The 19,652-nt window shown below is 49.2% G+C and overlaps 1 protein-coding gene across 1 annotated transcript; it reads left to right on the forward strand.

The window, feature by feature from the left end:
- Window positions 1–1,408: 1,408 nt before the first annotated feature.
- Window positions 1,409–4,530, forward strand: LOC101866604 (tubulin beta-2B chain). The gene is made up of 4 exons (XM_045389930.2): window positions 1,409–1,578; window positions 2,353–2,461; window positions 2,754–2,864; window positions 3,211–4,530. Exons 1-4 carry the CDS (start codon window positions 1,522–1,524, stop codon window positions 4,269–4,271), a joined length of 1,338 nt encoding a protein of 445 aa, XP_045245865.1. The 5' UTR covers window positions 1,409–1,521; the 3' UTR covers window positions 4,272–4,530.
- The last annotated feature ends 15,122 nt before the right edge of the window (window positions 4,531–19,652 follow it).

The raw sequence follows: 19,652 nt of genomic DNA on the forward strand, positions 1-19,652 counted from the left end.
CTCTCTCTCTCTCCCTCCCTCCCTTCTTCTCTCTCTCTCACACACACACACACACACACACGCGAAAAGTAACAAAGAGACCAGTTCCTGTCTGGGTACCTAGAGACTGCGGATTTGAAGGGAGGGTCGGTGCTCCAAGTCTGTGCACGCGCTCGTGCGAGTATGCGTGGGTCTTGGGTGGTCTCGCGCGCGCGGGGCTGCAGTTTTTAGTCGTATTCCCCACCCTTCAACCGCAGCACGAAGCCTCGGACCTCCAGGTCTCCGCGATGGAAGACAAGAAAGTTCATTACTCGGGCGTGGGTCACCCTTGGAACCCACCCTGTTACTTGACAATAGATGAACCGAATCCGAGGGCGGGGGGGAGGGGGGCGCCTGTCGTGTGATTTTAAATACTCGGTTGCACAGCGTATCCCACGCTTCTGAGAGCCCTTTGTTCCGCCGACAGCCCCGCCCCCGGGACCCCACCCTCTTTCTGCCCTCCGGACGGTCAGTGCTGCGCTACCGGCCACTCCCACTCCATCACTCGCGAGGAACAAAAGTCAACCCTCGGGGCAGAGGAGTCCTGGGTACCAGCAGGGGCGTTGTGCACTCCCGGAGAGGGTCGGGCAGGGCTGAGGGGCTCCGAGGTCGCTTCACCCGTGGATGCTGCTGCTCAGTGAGAGGAGCTACCAGCCCTAGACAGACAAAGGAGAAAGCAGGCCCACGCTGGGGCGGGGGCGGGGGCGGAGGCAGCGCTGGTGTTCATGGGCTGCAGGTGTCCCGGGTCGCCGTCACGCACGACTTCCTTCTGGGGCCACCTGTCCTCCCCCAGGCCTCTATGAGACGGAGCGCGCCTGGGCAGTCGCTGGCCTCCGGGGTTGAGGGAAAGGACAGTGGTCTCACGAGGGGCGGTTGGCTGGAGGGACTCTGGCCAATGGCCGAGTAAGAGCTGCAATTCGAGGTGGCGGAGCAGCCTGTGCCACCTCAACCCTCCCACCTGCCGGCACCGGAGCACCTGACGGCCTCTCCACCTGCTCCAGTCCTCCATCTTTCCCATCCGATGCCAGCTCTGCCCCCACCCGGTTCAGACCGCGCTGGTGGCCCTCTCCTCGCCGCCCTCTCACCCTCCTTTTCTTCACCCTTCCCCCATAGCCCCAGACCCAGACCCCCACTACAGCCGCAGACAATGCGCACACCCCCACCCTACTCCCGGGGGCCCCCACCCCTCTCCCGGTCCGCACGCCCGCTCTGATTGGCCGCGGGCCGGTGGTCCAGCCCCCCGGACGGTCCCTGGGGCTCGGAGCATTACGTCAGCCAGGCTTGGAGAGCGCCAGCGCGAAGGGGACTGGGGGGCTCGGGCTGGGGGCGCGGCCTGCGCCAGCCGCCCCACCCTCCTTGCATAAAAGCCGGAGCCCGCGGGGCCGGCGCTCTCAGCCCGTCGGTTCCCGAGCGCCTTCCCGGTGACCCCGCAGTGGGTGTGTGAGGGGAGGACGGACAGACCCACCAGACGCCGCCGGACCAGGAGGACGCTGACGAGGCACCATGCGTGAGATCGTGCACATCCAGGCGGGCCAGTGCGGCAACCAGATCGGCGCCAAGGTGGGCGCGCCGCGGCGGAGGGGGTCGATGGGGGCGGGAACCTGGGCCGAGAGCCCCTCGGGGTCCCCAGGCGCGGTCCCGGGAAGGCCTGGGGATCGCCAAGTGTGCCGCCGAGTGTGGCGTGGGCTCGGAGGCACTTTCGCCGACGGAGGGGGCACCTCTCTTTTCTGCTGTAACTCATTTGGAGTCCCCGTCACCCCGCGGGCTGCTTGGCAGGCACGCGTGCCTGGAGAAGACGAGGGTGTGTCCGCGAGGCTGTGCGCGGCGTTCCGCGCGAGGGGCTGGGACATGAGGCGGGTTAATTTTACTCGTTTGAACCGGAGTCCAGCCGCCGGGGGAGGGGAGAAGAGCGATTGTCTTGCGGTCTCAGGACGTGCTTTGAATCTAAAACCGCGGTCCTTTAGCTCCTTCGCGTTCCTCTTTCCCCGCCCACCCGCTCCTCGCGGGCTGCAGTCCCTGTGCCCTCGCCTCCTGCCGCCGCCTGCGGCTGCGACCCGTGCGCCGAGCTCCGCCACTGCCCTGCTTTGGCTGGTCCTTCCCCCCTCGACCCCCTACCTCCTGCCGCAAGCAGCAGCTGTGCGCCTGGGAAACGCCCAGTTTCGACTTTCTAACCCTGCAAAATACAAGCCTCGCGGCTGTGCCCGGGTCACGCCGCCCTTTAAACCTTCAAGCTCCTGAAATGTTGGGTTGTCGGAACTGAGTCGGGGACATTTCATTGTGAGCCTTGGCGTTTCTGCGGATCGTGCATGGCTAAATGCAGCCTTTCTGTCTCAGTTTTGGGAGGTCATCAGTGATGAACATGGGATTGACCCCACTGGCAGTTACCATGGAGACAGTGATTTGCAGCTGGAGAGAATCAATGTTTACTACAACGAAGCCACTGGTAATCGCCCTTGCCCCACCCCCACTGCCTTCAGTTTTTCCACCCCTCTCCCCTTTCCTTGCGTGGGACCCCAGGGGTGTGGCCCTGGGAGAGGGTGGACCATTCAATTGAGGATCTCCGCTCCTTCCCTGCAGTCTTTCATTAGGCTTCCTTATGTCCACAGAGCCCTTTGAGAACCTGATGGTGGGTCTCCCTTTGTTTGGGGGAACATCTGCATGATGGCAGCAGGCGCCAAGCCCTTCTTTGCAGAGGTCCTTGCCTGAGAGTCTTAAGTCACTGTTGTTCCTTGCAGGTAACAAATATGTTCCGCGGGCCATCCTTGTGGATCTGGAGCCAGGCACGATGGATTCGGTTAGGTCTGGACCATTCGGCCAGATCTTCAGACCAGACAATTTCGTGTTTGGTGAGTGCCTGGTGTGACTGAGAGCATGAGGGACTCATTTTACACTGGGCAGCTGAGGCTGGAGAGGTGTGACTGCCAGAGGGAAAGCGTGAAGAACATCCACTGCGTGCCAGCTTAGCTTTAATATAGGGTAGAATTGTTTGCCTTTCAACTGCTAAGAGCTCGGCGTCCTGGCCTTCCTTATTTATGATATATTCATGAACAAATATTTTAACGTTTGGCCATTTTGGTGATAATCTGAAATAGTCTTATCTGAGCATTGACTCATTGATCTATACTAAGGGGTTTGAGGCAAGGTATTTAATACAATCACCAGTGACTCAAGATTTCTCTTTCCCTCTGGCAGGCCAGAGCGGAGCTGGGAATAACTGGGCCAAGGGCCACTACACAGAGGGAGCCGAGCTGGTCGACTCGGTCCTGGACGTGGTGAGGAAGGAGTCAGAGAGCTGTGACTGTCTCCAGGGCTTCCAGCTGACCCACTCTCTGGGGGGCGGCACCGGGTCCGGGATGGGCACCCTGCTCATCAGCAAGATCCGGGAAGAGTACCCAGACCGCATCATGAACACCTTCAGCGTCATGCCCTCACCCAAGGTGTCAGACACGGTGGTGGAGCCCTACAACGCCACCCTCTCTGTCCACCAGCTGGTGGAAAACACAGATGAAACCTACTGCATTGATAATGAAGCCCTGTACGACATCTGCTTCCGCACCCTGAAGCTGACCACCCCCACCTACGGGGACCTCAACCACCTGGTGTCGGCCACCATGAGCGGGGTCACCACCTGCCTGCGCTTCCCGGGCCAGCTGAACGCAGACCTGCGCAAGCTGGCGGTGAACATGGTGCCCTTCCCGCGCCTGCACTTCTTCATGCCCGGCTTCGCGCCCCTCACCAGCCGGGGCAGCCAGCAGTACCGCGCGCTCACGGTGCCCGAGCTCACCCAGCAGATGTTCGACTCCAAGAACATGATGGCCGCCTGCGACCCGCGCCACGGCCGCTACCTGACGGTGGCTGCCATCTTCCGGGGCCGCATGTCCATGAAGGAGGTGGACGAGCAGATGCTCAACGTGCAGAACAAGAACAGCAGCTACTTCGTGGAGTGGATCCCCAACAACGTGAAGACGGCCGTGTGCGACATCCCGCCCCGCGGCCTGAAGATGTCGGCCACCTTCATCGGCAACAGCACGGCCATCCAGGAGCTGTTCAAGCGCATCTCGGAGCAGTTCACGGCCATGTTCCGGCGCAAGGCCTTCCTGCACTGGTACACGGGCGAGGGCATGGACGAGATGGAGTTCACCGAGGCCGAGAGCAACATGAACGACCTGGTGTCTGAGTACCAGCAGTACCAGGACGCCACGGCCGACGAACAGGGGGAGTTCGAGGAGGAGGAGGGCGAGGACGAGGCGTAGGTGCCCCGCGAGGCGGAGGCGGGTTAGGGGAAGCGGAGGAGGAAAGCGAGGGGGTGGGGGGCTTCCCGGGACGGTACCCTGGCAGTCGAAGGAAAGAAGCATGGTCTACTTTAGGTGTGCGCTGGGTCTCTGGTGCTCTTCACTGTTGCCTGTCACTTTTTTTCCCTTTTTTGTAATATTGATGACATCAATGTAACATTTGAGATATTTCTGAATTACTGTTGTAATGGCTAAAATCACATAAACGTTTGTGTCGGAATGGTGTCCTCTCTTCTTTCTCTCCCCTCTTCTCTTTATTAACGATTCAAATGTAACTTTCTGAACACATTGCATTAAATTCTTCCTTTAACAAAAAGCAAAGGCGTAGGTAAAAGCTCAAATGAATTTCTTCTTTGGGTATGGTAAAATTGAACCAATCACAGTTAAGATGAGAGATCAACCTGAGTTTTAAAATACCTTTAATAAATATTAGTTGAAAACACGTCTACTTGAAAACACGCTGTGTGTCTTCATGTGCAGTTCCTACTATACCTTTATCTCCTTTACAGAAAAAAAAAAAAGCATTTTTAGAATAGTTTCTACATACAGTACAAAATTCTGAGGAGTGGAAAGTGAGTGTCTCTTTTTCCTGTGTTCCTTGATACAGTTTCCTCCCTGGAGGGAAACCTTTCTAATCATGGTTATCTTTCTTACATCCTTGCAGAAATATTCCATATATTTTCAAACCCATGTAGCATATTTCCTTTTTTTCTTCACACACATGATGTGATACTAACACAGTTCTGCAGCCTTCTTTGCTAAACAGTGTATCTTGAACCTACAGAGAGCTTCCCTCCTTTAAATGGATATGTGGCGTCCATATGTGCTGTTTTATTTAGCCAGTTCCCTACCAATGGACATTTAGGTTTATACTTACAGCATAGTGTAACAATGAATAATTTTGTTCATTTATCAGTGTGCACATGAGAATAGTAAATTTCCACAAATGGAATTTTTTGTCAAAGGCATATATATATACCTTTTTAAGTTATATCACCTGCACTTAGGAATAGCTATAGAGTTATACACAGTTAATAGTCTCATCCTCAATTCTCAAGCAACTTTTTCTCCAGGCAATAGTATTTATACTATATTACAAACTGTTTGTACTTGTTTTAACATCATGTGAGTTTAGATGGAATTACAAATTCTGAATTGTTGGGGAATTTTACTTTAAGTAGGCAATCCAGAATAATCTTCAGCCTACTGCATTTATTTCTTCCATGCAGAAGTAGGATTTGGGATTTGAACCCAAGTCTGACTCTGGACTTGAACTCAACCACTAAAGAAGCTATGGGATTTCAGTAATGGATTTGCAGTTAAGATGTTCCTATGGGATAAATTACACCTTGTCAAAATAGTGCTGATACTCTGCTTTAATCTGACCTAGTTAGTTTCCCATCTTGAGAAGAGAGAAAGAGTGTGAGTTATAAGCAAATATATAAAACTTATTTGCACACCCCTATAGAAAGAAAGGATCATGAAAACCAGGTTTAAGATTTTTCTTTTCTTTTCTTTTCTTTTTTTTTTTTTTTTTTGAGACGGAGTCTCGCTGTGTCTCCCAGGCTGGAGTGCAGTGGCGCGATCTCGGCTCACTGCAAGCTCCGCCTCCCGGGTTCACGCCATTCTCCCGCCTCAGCCTCCCAAGTAGCTGGGACTACAGGCGCCCGCCACCTCGCCCGGCTAGTTTTTTTTTGTATTTTTAGTAGAGACGGGGTTTCACCATGTTAGCCAGGATAGTCTAGATCTCCTGACCTCGTGATCCACCCGCCTCGGCCTCCCAAAGTGCTGGGATTACAGGCTTGAGCCACCGCGCCCGGCCAAGATTTTTCTAGTTTTCACACAAACTCGAAATTAGAAAAAATATGACTTTAAACCTGACTTTATATTTATTTTATTCTGCTTGGTCCTACTGTTACTTAAATTTTAAAAAAGAAAAAAAAAAGTATAGATACAAGATTTTCATTATTTAAAAGGCTGAAATATATTTGAAAATAGTTCCGGCCGGGCGCGGTGGCTCAAGCCTGTAATCCCAACACTTTGGGAGGCCGAGGCGGGTGGATCACGAGGTCAGGATATCGAGACTATCCTGGCTAACATGGTGAAATCCCGTCTCTACTAAAAATACAACAACAACAAAAAAAATTGCCGGGCGTGGTAGCGGGTGCCTGTAGTCCCAGCTACTTTGGAGGCTGAGGCAGGAGAATGGCGTGAACCCGGGAGGCGGAGCTTGCAGTGAGCCGAGATCGCGCCACTGCACTCCAGCCTGGGAGACACAGCGAGACTCCGTCTCAAAAAAAAAATAAAATAGTTCCAAAGAAAACTATAAGCAGTATAATTCCAAATAGTGTGAAAATAGGTTAATCCTGCCACATGGCTCCCATAAAAGGAAAAGAGCACAATTCTCTTTTCCAAGCATTATACATCTCTAAAACTTGACTGAGTGGTGAGTAGGGTCAGACAGGTGTCTGGAGCCAGTGGCTTCAGCTCGGTTTTCTATATTTAACTGCAGACTGACAGATGTGATTCCTGCTGAGCTGGTGTAAAGCTTCCAACCACTGAATTGAAGGGTGGCATTAGCTTTAAATGCCCCAAACACCCAGGGCAGCTGCCAAGGCCTCCTGGATCTACCCTGGGGCATGCGATCCCTACAACCTGTCAGGCATGCGTTGAGCACCCTCAGAGACTAGTGGGATCACATCCAAGGGCCTCTTGGCATACTGGATGTGTGGTACTTCTCTTCCACCTGGTGAGAAGGGAACAGGCAGGCACCAGCAGGCCAGCTTGCTAGCCTGTCAGTACAAGCACGTCTGCACTGTTATAGCTTATTTTGGCATGATTAGAATAGTGTGTGCCACACTGACCTGTCAAGCAGATCTTCTGGGGCCTAATACAGACTTTAAATGCATACATTAAAACAAGTTCAAAATGAGGAAAATGCTCAGATTAATACCTGGATGAAGATACTATTTGGGAGCTATTAGTTTCGTTTGTTACATTACCATTATGTGGTGGGATTTGGTGGTGGTGATGGTGGTGGTGGTGGTGGTGATTATGGTGGTGATGATTGGTGGTGGTGGTGGTGATGGTGGTGATGGTAGTGATGGTGGTGGTAGTGATGATGGTGGTGTTGATGACGGTGATGTTAGTAACAGTGATAGTGATGATCACAGTGATGGTAGTGGTGGTAGTTTAGTGGTGGTGGTGGTGGTGATGAGAATGGTGGTAGTGATGGTGGTCATAATAGCAGTAATGATGGTGATGGTGATGATGGTGGTCATGGTAGTGGTGGTGGTAGTAGTGGTGGTGATGGTAACAGTGATGATGGCAGTAGTGTTGGTGTTGGTGGTGGTGGTAGTGGTGGTGATGATAGTGATACTGGTGGTGGTGGTGATGATGGTGGCGGTGGTGGTAGTGGTGGTGGTGGTGATGTGGTAGTGTTGTGGTGGTGATGGCAGTAGTGATGGTGATGTTAGTGATGGTAGTGGTGGTCATGGTAGTGGTAGTGTTATGGTAGTGTTGTGGTGGTGGTGGTGGTGGTGATGGTGGTATTAGTGATGGTGGTGGTGGTGATGTGGTAGTGTTGTGTTCGTTGTGGTGGTGGTGGTAGTGGTGATGATGGTGGTAGTGGCAGTGGTGGTAGTGATGATGATGGTGGTGGTGGTGGTGATGGTGATGGTGGTGGTAGTGATGGTGGTGGTGGTGATGTGGTAGTGTTGTGGTGGTAGTGGTGGTGGTGGTGATAATGGTGGTAGTGGTGGTGATGGTAGTAGTGGTGATGATGGTGGTACTGGTGGTGATGGTGTGGTGATGATGGTGGTAGTGGTGGTGATGGTGGTGGTGGTGGTGATGTGGTAGTGGTGGTAGTGGTAGTGGTGATGATGGTGGTAGTGGTGGTGGTGGTAGTGGTGGTGATGGTGGTGGTGATGATGATAGTGGTGGTGGTGATGTAGTAGTGTTGTCATGGTGGTGATGGTGATGGTGGTGGTAGTGATGGTGGTGGTGGTGGTGATGTGGTAGTGTTGTGATGGTGGTGGTGGTGGTAGTGGTGATGATGGTGGTAGTGGTGGTGATGATGGTGGTGATGATGATGGTGGTGGTGGTGATGTGGTAGTGATGGTGATGGTAGTGATGATGATGGTGGTAGTGGTGGTGATGGTGGTGGTGATGATGGTGGTGGTGGTGATGTGGTAGTGTTGTGATGGTGGTGGTGGTCGTGGTGGTAGTGGTGATGATGGTGGTAGTGGTGGTGATGATGGTGGTGATGATGGTGGTGGTGGTGGTGATGTGGTAGTGTTGTGGTGGTGGTGGTGTAGTGGTGATGATGGTGGTAGTAGTGGTGATGGTGGTGGTGATGATGATGGTGGTGGTGGTGATGTGGTAGTGTTGTGATAGTCGTGGCGGTGGTGGTGGTGGTAGTGGTGGTGGTGGTGGTAATGGCGATGATGGTGGTGGTGGTGGTGGTGATGGTGATGGTGGTGGTAGTGATGGTGGTGGTGGTGATGTGGTAGTGTTGTGGTGGTGGTGGTGGTGGTGATAATGGTGGTAGTGGTGGTGATGGTAGTAGTGATGATGGTGGTAGTGGTGGTGGTGGTGTGGTGATGATGGTGGTAGTGGTGGTGATGGTGGTGGTGGTGATGTGGTAGTGTTGTGGTGGTCGTGGTAGTGGTGGTAGTGGTAGTGGTGGTGATGGTGGTAGTGGTGGTGGTGGTAGTGGTGGTGATGTGGTCGTGATGATGATAGTTGTGGTGGTGATGTAGTAGTGTTGTCGTGGTGGTGGTGGTGGTGGTGATGGTGATGGTGGTGGTAGTGAGGGTGGTGGTGGTGGTGATGTGGTAGTGTTGTGATGGTGATGGTGGTGGTGGTGGTAGTGGTGATGATGGTGGTAGTGGTGGTGATGATGGTGGTGGTGATGATGGCGGTGGTGGTGGTGATGTGGTAGTCTTGTGGTGGTGGTGGTAGTAGTGGTGATGATGGTGGTAGTGGTGGTGATGGTGGTGGTGATGACGATGGCGGTGGTGGTGATGTGGTAGTGTCGTGATAGTCATGGTGGTGGTGGTGGTGGTTGTGGTGGTGGTGGTGGTAGTGGTGGTGATGGTGGTGGTGATGTGGTAGTGTTGTGGTGGTTGTGGTAGTGATGGTGATGGTAGTGGTGATGATGGTGGTAGTGGTGGTGATGGTGGTGGTGATGATGATGGTGGTGGTGGTGGTGATGTGGTAGTGTTGTCATGGCGGTGGTAGTGATGGTGATGGTGGTGGTAGTGATGGTGGTGGTGGTGGTGATGTGGTAGTGATGGTGATGGTAGTGGTGATGATGGTGGTAGTGGTAGTGGTGGTGATGGTGGTGGTGTTGTGATGGTGATGGTGGTGGTGGTGGTAGTGGTGATGGTGGTGGTAGTGGTGGTGATGATGGTGGTGATGATGATGGCGGTGGTGGTGGTGATGTGGTAGTGTTGTGGTGGTGGTAGTAGCGGTGATGATGGTGGTGGTGGTGGTGGTGGTGGTGGTGATGGTGATGGTGGTGGTGGTGATGTGGTAGTGTTGTGATAGTCATGGTGGTGGTGGTGGTGGTTGTGGTGGTGGTGGTGGTAGTGGTGGTGATGTTGGTGGTGATGTGGTAGTGTCGTGGTGGTTGTGGTAGTGATGGTGATGGTAGTGGTGATGATGGTGGTAGTGGTGGTGATGGTGGTGGTGATGATGGTGGTGGTGGTGGTGATGTGGTAGTGTTGTCATGGTGGTGGTGGTGATGGTGATGGTGGTGGTAGTGATGGTGGTGGTGGTGGTGATGTGATAGTGATGGTGATGGTAGTGGTGATGATGGTGGTGGTGGTAGTGGTGATGGTGGTGGTGATGATGATGGTGGTGGTGGTGATGAGTGTTGTCGTGGTGGTGGTGATGGTGATGGTGGTGGTAGTGATGGTGGTGGTGGTGGTGATGGTAGTGGTGATGATGGTGGTAGTGGTAGTGGTGGTGATGGTGGTGGTGATGATGATGGTGGTGGTGGTGATGTGGTAGTGTTGTCATGGTGGTGGTGGTGATGGTGATGGTGGTGGTGGTGATGGTGGTGGTGGTGGTGATGTGGTAGTGTTGTGATGGTCGTGGTAGTGGTGGTGGTGGTGATGTGGTAGTGTTGTGGTGGTTGTGGTAGTGTTGTGATGGTGATGGTGGTGGTGATGGTAGTGGTGGTGATGGTGGTGGTAATGATGATGGTGGTGGTGGTGGTGATGTGGTAGTGTTGTGATGGTCGTGGTAGTGGTGGTGGTGGTAGTGGTGATGATGGTGGTAGTGGTGGTGATGGTGGTGGTGGTGATGATGATGGTGGTGGTGGTGATGTGGTAGTGTTGTCGTGGTGGTGGTGATGATGGTGATGGTGGTGGTAGTGGTGGTGGTGGTGGTGATGTGGTAGTGTTGTGGTGGTTGTGGTAGTGGTGGTGGTGGTGTGGTGATGATGGTGGTAGTGGTGGTGATGGTGGTGGTGATGATGATGATGGTGGTGGTGGTGATGTAGTAGTGTTGCGTTGGTGGTGGTAGTAGTGGTGTGTATCTCTTTTCAATACTTTCCGAAAGAAATGTTTTATCCCTCCTTGATGTGCCCTGAGGAGGAAATTTACTTCCAAACAGACACAATATCCAAACTGCAAGACCCACTGAGATGTGATGCATGATCCAGAGATTGGAGTTTGGGGAGGGGAGCTGAAGTCACCCTGAGGTCATTCAGAGAGTCTGAGAAGGAACTAAAACCTCAGTGTGCCTACATCTGCTCCTCTACATCAGCCTCAGAGATGATCTAAGACTACGGTAGATTTTCCATTTTATCACCGAAGTGATTGATATTAGATTGATAGCAATTTGAACAAAAATTACCTTAACAGATCATCTCATTTGCCCTCCTTGGTTATGTAAGTAGGGAAACTGAGGATCAGAGAATTATCTAAGATCCCAGAACACTTTCTGTACAAATTGGGTCTTACACCGAGTGCTGACCTCACTGCAGCTGCATGGCTCAGGTTCTGTCGTATACAAAGCCACCTGAGGATCATGAAGAAGGGAAAGATGATTTCCCTGGCATCAAGGAAAACCTGAACGTGTGCCTAGGTCCCACTGAACTTTCCCAGATGGGTTGGGCACAGACATAGTGCCAGCCTTTTGTCTGTAATGAGGTCACTGACAGGTGATGTTGAATTGCCTGGTTTTAAAACACCACATACACAATGCTCTAATGCAAACATGGTTGCAAAAGGGAATATTCTACCAGGGGTTAGTTATTGTGGAAAAAAAAAAAAGTAGGAAATTAAGGAGGACTGGAGTGGCCCTTTTTTCAAATCCTCATTTTAGTTACGATGTGGCTTGGCAAACTGCTATAAGGCTAATTTCTTTCTGGTGTGTAAAAGATGTCCTATTGAGAGGTCATGCTTTTCTAAATGCACATCAAAGTCGAGCCATTCCCTTGAAAAGAGACTCTTCCATACTTTTGTTTTTTAATAACCCTGCCTTCCTGCCTCCCCACCCCTTGTGTTTCTCTGCAGGTGTGCTTGCCGACACACAGTCAAAGAAGCTTATTTTGGTGCATTTCTGTTTCATTCAAAACATTTCACAGTCATTTTTTTGTCTTTCAGTTGAGACAAAATTTGCATACCATAAAATTCACCACTTAAAAGACTATGAGTCGGTGGGTTTTAGTATATTCACAGAGTTGTGCAACTATCATCACCATCTAATTCCAGAATATTTTCGTCACCCAAAAAAGAAATCTCCATACCATATTGTCAGTCACTTCCCATACCCCTCTCCCCAGTCTTTCCCACCACTCCAAGCCTGGGAAATCACTACACTTTCTGTTTTTATGGATTTGCCTATTCTGGACATTTCATATAAATGAAATCATTCTGTCTGTGGTGCTTTGTGTCTGGCTGGGCTTTTATTTCTTAGCATATGTTTTCAAGAGTCATTCATGTTGTAGCATGTATCAGTACTTCATTCTGTTATGGTTGAATAATATGCCATTTTATGGATAGACCATCTTTTGTTTACTCCTTCTGTTGATGGATATTTGGGTTGTTTCCACTCTTTCACTATTAAGAATAGTGCCGCGGCTGGGCACGGTGGCGCATGCCTGTAATCCCAGCACTTTGGGAGGCCAAGGCAGGAGGATCACTTGAGCCCAGGAGTTTGAAATCAGCCTGGATAACATAGGGAGGCCCCTGTCTCTACAGAAAATAGGTTTTTAAAAAATTCGCCAGGTGTGGTGGCATATGCCTGTGGTCCCAGCTACTTGGGAGGCTGAAGTGGGAGAATCACTTGAGCCTGGAAGGTTGAGGCTGCAGTGAGCCATGATCTCATCACTGCAGCCCAGCCTGGGCAACAGAGCCAGATCCCATCTCAGAAAAAAAGGATGGCCAGGTGCAGTGGCTCATGCCTGTAAGCCCAGCACTTTGGGAGGCCGAGACAGATGGATAATGAGGTCAGGAGTTCAAGACCAGCCTGGCCAAGATGCTGAAACCCCATCTCTACTAAAAATACAAAAATTAGCCAGGCCTGGTGGCACACACCTATAGTCCCAGCTACTTGGTAGGCTGAGGCAGAAGAATTGCTTGAACCTGGGCGGCAGAGGTGGCAGTGAGCCAAGATCACGCCACTGCACTCCAGCCTGGGCAACAGAGTGAGACTCAGTCAAAATAAGAAAGAAAGAAAGAAAGAAAGAAAGAAAGAAAGAAAGAAAGAAAGAAAGAAAGAAAGAAAGAAAGAAAGAAAGAAAGAAAGAAAGAAAGAAAGAAAGAAAGAAAGAAAGAAAGAAAGAAAGAAAGAAAGAAAGAAAGAGAAGAAAAGAAGGAAGGAGGGAGGGAGGGAGGGAGGAAGGAAGGAGGGAAGGAAAACACTGCTATGAGCATTCACGTGTCTGTCTGTGTGCATGTTTTCAGTTCATTTCACCTAGGAGTGGAATTTCTGGGTCATATGGCAATTCCATCTTCATAATCATTTTGACTTCCAGCTAACAATACACACACACACACTTTCAGATTTGCCCAGAAGGCCAAGATGGAGTAGAGATCAGGCAAGCATTTTGTACTTATGCATTTACAGAGAGTCTTAGAATCATAAGGTTTTAGAAACAGAACTTTAGAGATCTTCTGATAAAACCCTCATCAGTTCACAAATGAGGAAACCATGGTCCCAATTAAGCAATGTTTCCAGGTCACTGCATCAGTTAGAACCGATGTTCAGCTGCAAGCAACAATGGCAATGGGTTATTTTTTCCTCTCACTTAAAAAATATAATGTAGTGGCACACAGCCCGGGCAGTGTAGCTTCACAACATCCTCAGTGTACCCGACTCTTCTCTTTCTTTCTGCTCTTCTGAACACCGCCAGTGGCTACCATCCTCAAGTTCTCCTGCTGCAGGATGACCACTGCAGCTCTGGCCATGGCACCTGGTTCCAGGCAAGACAGAGAAGGAACTGGGAGGGAAAAAAGTCACCTTCCAGCTGAGCTGGTGTCTGCAGATCTGTGCCAGGATCCTCTCAGTGACTTCTGCTTGCATTTCTTTGGCCTCACCTTTCCCACAAGCCGACTGAGCAAGATGATCTTTAAGCTGGGTACATGATCTCCCAGCAATTTAAAGGTTCTCTTAGGAAGCAGAGAATGGGACCTGCACAGGTAACCAGCAGTCTCATCTGTAAACAGATAGTGGCTAAGAAGTGGCACTAAACCACTCTCTTAGCACCTCTTCCAGTGCTCTTTGTAGATGTAAGATTGCAGTGTTTCATGCTAACAAGGAGCCCTCATTTTCTAAAATGCCAAAGACTAAATGAAAGATTTCTTGGTCTGAATTTCTGATTCAAAATGTTTTTTCTCCTTACATTTAGGCCTAACCTTTTTTTTTTTTTTTTTTTTTTTTTTTGGACAGAGTCTCTCTTGTCACCCAGGCTGGAGTGCAATGGCATGATCTTGGCTCACTGCAACTTCCGCCTCCCAGGTTCAGGCAATTCTCCTGCCTCAGCCTCTCAAGTGGCTGGGATTACAGGCATCCGCCACCACACCCAGCTAATTTTTTGTGTTTTTAGTAGAGATGGGGTTTCACCATGTTGGTCAGGGTGGTCTCAAACTCCTGACCTCAGGTGATCCACCCGCCTCGGCCGCCCAAAGTGCTGGGATTACAGGTGTGAGTCACCGCGCCCAGCCCTTTGTAACTTTTAGTCAACTGATGACAACTTCTCAGAACTTTAGGGACGTTCCTTTCTATGACAGACAATGGAATGTTTATATCAGGTTACGCGTTGGGCTTTTCAAAAATAAGTATGTTCACCGTGACTCGCATGACTGACCGCTGAGGAGAAAGAACCAAGACTACTTCGGTGAATTGTGTGGGAAGAGGATGCACCCGGGTGCACACTGGTCATGAGCAGCCCTGGGACCACATGGTCTCTCAGAGGAGGTTGTCCAGGGAGAAACTGGCAGACAACAGGGACTAAAGGCAAGTGTGAGGGCTGGAGGGCAAGTCAGTGCCAGAGAACATGTTAGATGCCCACGTTCAGAAGTGGCTGAAAATCTGGAAGGACAGCTGAGAGGGGCAAGCCTTGAGGGGTTGAGACAGGAAGATACAAGGGTTCAAAAGGTCCGATCATTCAAAGATAGATCTCTGAAGAGCAAACTATACCCAAGGGAGGCAGAATGTAGAGAAGCCCCTTAGAACTTCTGCTTTCTTGTGAATCTCTGGGTAGACAGGCATGAGTTGAGGATCTTGGTTTACAGGAAGGGGGAAAGGAATTCATATTTACCAAGTGTCTGCTATGCGCTAGGCACGTTACTATCATCTATAGTGTCGGGTGGAAAAAGAGCTCTACTATGTCATGTATTAACTTTGGAACCTTTTAGCAAGTTACTTCCTCTCTCTCTAAATCCCTCTGTAAAATAGAGTTCTTGGTATCTGCTTATACAGGGGATAAAATGATATTAAGATATGTAGTGATAAGAAAGTAATGATAGTCCGTATATGTTGAACATGTGCCGTTTGTTGCATGTTTTTCTAATTTAATCCTCACAAGAATAGTATGTAGTTTGGGTGCTTTTGATTGTGTCTGAAATCAATTCAAAACTTGCTTACAAAAGCGGTAAGGGTGGGAAATTATTGGCTCGCGTAATTGAAAAGTCCACGGGTAGTTCTTCCAGGTTCTGGGAGCCTCTAACGATGTCATCAGAACTTTCTCTTTCTGTGGTACTCTCTTGGCTTTGTAGTCCCCAGTGTTGTCTTTATTCTTTGGCAAGATCTCCCCAGATGGTGGCAACTTTAGGCCTATATCACCCTATTGCTAGAGAAAAATCCATAGCTGGGCATGGTGGCATGTACCTATAGTCCCAGCTGCTTAGGAGGCTGAGGCAAGAGGATCACTTGAGCCCAGGAGTTCAAGGCCAGCCTGGGCAACATAGCAAGACCCTATCTCAACAAAATAAAAATAAAAAGACTGGCAAGAACTGTGTCATGTACCCATTCCCGAATCAGTTCTGTGGTCAGGGGAAGAGGGACAGTGATTGACCAGCCTGGATACTGTGTCTTCCCCTGAGGTGGATAAGGAAGGGCCAAGTGATCAGTAGTCTCATCATTTAGGAAATTGATCCTGAAAGAACTTGGGCTTAGACTAAGAAACTTGCCCTAGAATCATTCAGTGGAGAACCTGGAGAGAAACCCAACGTTTCTGATTGCTTAGTGCATGACCTTTACAACATAACACCTAAAAATGATCACAGAAAGTGAGAAAGCGTAGCCAGAGTGGCCACTGAGGGCCAGGCTCACTCAGAGATAAGCATTCTTCAGGGGTTCCATCTTGCCCACAGGCTGAAGGCTAAATTCAAGGCCCTTGACTACCTGGCACACCCTCTTTACCTCTTTTTTTTTTTTTTTTTTTTTTTTGAGATGGAGTCTCGCTCTGTTTGCCCAGGCTGGAGTGCAAGGGCACAATCTTGGCTCACTGCAACCTCTACCTCCCAGGTTCAAGTGATTCTCCTGCCTCAGCCTCCTAAGTAGCTGGGATTACAGGCACCTGCCACCACACCCAGCTGTTTTTTGCATTTTTAGTAGAGATGGGATTTCACCATGTTGGCCAGGCTGGTCTTGAACTCCTGACCTCCAGTGATCCGCCCGCCTCGGCTTCCCAAAGTGCCGGGATTACAGGCATGAGCTACCGCGCCCAGCCCCTTTACCTCTTAATACTCTCTGAGAACTTTCTGTATGAATCCTGTTTTCCCACTACAAATACCCTCCTTCCCGGTCTCCCACCATCATCTTTTCTTATGCCATTCTCCCTCCCTAGAATTGCCCACTTCATTTCTTCCCAAATGCTTCTCAGCTCTTACAGTCATGTTAAGGCTCCACCGTTTTCGAGAAATCTTTTTTTACTCTGATGTTTTACATGGCATGTTCTTTCTTTTTTTATTAGAATAAGAGCACAGGTCTAGGATCCAGGCAATTTCAGTTCTGGTCATGACATTTTCACTTCAGTTTTGGCTATTGTTTATTGCTTCCCTGCTAAGAGTATTTTTTTAATTCCATTTTTATCTCCACTATTGGTTTCTTTGTGTTTATGATTTTAGTTGTTGCCGTAGGGTTTAAATATACATCTTTAATCTATCACAATCTACCTTCCAGTAATACTTTACCACTTCATGCATAGTGTGAGACCCTTACAATGGTGTACTTCCATTTACTCCTTCTGTCTTCTATGCTTTTATAGCCATATTTTATTTTCACATACAGTTGGCCCTTAAACAATATGGGTTTGACCAGTGAAGGTCCACTCATACAAAGATTTTCTTCCACTTCTGCTACCCATGAAACAGCAAGGTCAACCCCTCCTTTTCCTCCTCTTCCTCAGCCACTCCATGTGAAGATGATGAGCATGAAGGCTTTTATGATGATCCACTTCCACTTAATAAAATATGAAGAGGAGGCTGGGCGTGGTGGCTCACACCTGTAATCCCAGCACTTTGGGAGGCCAAGGTGGGCAGATCATGAGATCAGGAGATCGAGACCACCCTGGCTAACATGGTGAAACCCTGTCTCTACTAAAAATACAAAAACAGCTGGGTATGGTGGCGCACACCTGTAGTCCCAGCTACTAGGGAGGCTGAGGCAGGAGAATTGCTTGAACTCAGGAGGCAGAAGTTGCAGTGAGCCATGATTGTGCCACTGCACTCCAGCCTGGGCGACACAGTGAGACTCCGTCTCAAAAAAAAAAAAAAAAAAAGAAATAGTAAGTGGAAGTGGAACATCAGAGAGGTGTTCATCCTCATATATAATGAATGAATATAGTTTCTCCCTATGAATTTTTTAATAACATTTTTTTCTCTAGTTGCCTTATTGTAAGAATATAGTATAAAATACATACAACATGTACAATATGTGTTAATCAACTGTTTATGTTACTAGAAAAGCTTCTGGTCAACAGTAAGCCATTAGTATAGTATTACTGGGAGGTAGACTGTTAAGTTTTTGAGGATTCAAAAGTTATATATAGATTTTCGACTGGGGGTAGGGCAAGTGCCCCTAACCCCCATGTTATTCAAGGGTCAACTGTATTTTGAAAATACACATTGTTATTGCTTTTGCTCTAAATGAGGGGTGTCCAATCTTTTGGCTTCCCTGGACCACATTGGAAGAAAAGTTGTCTTGGGCCACACATAAAATACACTGACACTAAAGATAGACGATGAGCTAAAAAAAAAAAAAAATTGCAAAAAGAAACTCAAAATGTTTTTTAAGAAAGTTTATGAATTTGTGTTGGGCCACATTCAAAGCCATCCCTGGGCCACGGATTGGACAAGCTTGCTTTAAACAGTTATCATTTTAGAGATTAAAAACTAAGAAAAACATGTTCATCCATATATTTAAATTCCAGGTCTCTTCATTTCTTTGGGAGGATCCACATTTCCTTCGCCTTACAGAACAGAACTTCCTTTAACAACTCTTGATGTGCAGGTCAGCTGGTAATGAGTCTCTCAACTTTCACTGGACTTTAAAAGCCTTTATTTGGCCGGGCGCGGTGGCTCAAGCCTGTAATCCCAGCACTGTGGGAGGCCGAGACGGGCGGATCACGAGGTCAGGAGATGAGACCATCCTGACTAACCCGGTGAAACCCCGTCTCTACTAAAAAAAATACAAAAACTAGCCGGGCGAGGTGGCGGGCGCCTGTGGTCCCAGCTACTCAGGAGGCTGAGGCAGGAGAATGGCGTGAACCCGGGAGGTGGAGCTTGCAGTGAGCCGAGATCCCGCCACTGCACTCCAGCCTGGGGGACAAAGCGAGACTCCGTCTCAAAAAAAAAAAAAAAAACCAGCCTCCATAGTTTAATAGCTGCGTGGATCTATAGCCCCCCCCTTCTGTTGTTTTCAGAAAGTGATTTTTTTTGTTAATGACCTACTTGCTGAGAGATGGGCTTCAGTGCTCCTTTCCTGATTCCTTTTCACCTGGATCTTCTCTTTCCTTTGCGGCTATTAATCCTATCCTCCTTACTATGGATCTGCTTCCAGCAGTTTTTCCTCACTGCAAGCCTTGTTCTGAAAGGGAATTCTGATTGGTTTTTTTTTTTGAGAGTTTATAGGGCTAATTTCTCATCCACTCTGTGGGAGGAGGAAGGTGAGGGCAGAATGGTGAGGAGAGAGTCAAAACTCTGGTCCCACCACCGCTATCTACCACCTATCCCGAAATCGGGTCATTTCTAAAGTCTCCTGAGTCAAATAGTTCCTACTGTCATGTTTCTAGCTCATCATCCTTTTGCTTCAACAAATATCTGCTGAGTACCTACTATGTGCCTGACACTGTGCTAAGGGTGCGAATGTGGATAAACACACTCCAGCCTCCAGAGGTTCCAAGCCAGCAGAGGAGAGAAACATAAGCTCAAGTAAGCACAGCCAGCCTGCGCACGCGCTGTGCACAGAAAACATAATTCACTCGCTGGAAACCAGGGTCACATTCATACAGGAAGCAACAAGTACATCCCCTAAACTAGCAGGTCTAATGGAATTCACGTATTAATAAGAATCTGGGTTCTTGTGGGTGGATGGACTCAAACCATTGGTTCTTGAAACAGCCAAGATGTGTTATTACCGAAAATGCAGCTGGATAATGAGGGCTGTCCCCTTCACAGAGCTCATGCTTCTCTCTGTCATCATAAGCCTGGCCTCCTTTTTTGTTTGTTTGTTTTCCTCTTCCCCTAGCAATGTTGACAGGCCTCTCTCCGGGAGGAAGACAGTATGGCTGTTGCCTGGTGTTGATCCCTAGCTCTTCCTCTCACAGGAGACACCAGATTAGAGCTTTCCATTCCTCTGCTGAAAGAGGAGGCAGCAGGGAGCCTC

This window comes from Macaca fascicularis, chromosome 4, assembly GCF_037993035.2.
Source record: "Macaca fascicularis isolate 582-1 chromosome 4, T2T-MFA8v1.1".
NCBI classification, from domain to species: domain Eukaryota; kingdom Metazoa; phylum Chordata; class Mammalia; order Primates; family Cercopithecidae; genus Macaca; species Macaca fascicularis.

Excerpts from the sequence above, each read along its gene's own strand:
- LOC101866604 (XM_045389930.2), top strand. The coding sequence starts at position 1,522 with ATGCGTGAGATCGTGCACATCCAGGCGGGCCAGTGCGGCAACCAGATC. Across the intron at positions 1,579-2,352 it reads GCAACCAGATCGGCGCCAAG|TTTTGGGAGGTCATCAGTGA; the intron begins GTGGGCGCGCCG and ends TTTCTGTCTCAG. Across the intron at positions 2,462-2,753 it reads TTACTACAACGAAGCCACTG|GTAACAAATATGTTCCGCGG; the intron begins GTAATCGCCCTT and ends TGTTCCTTGCAG.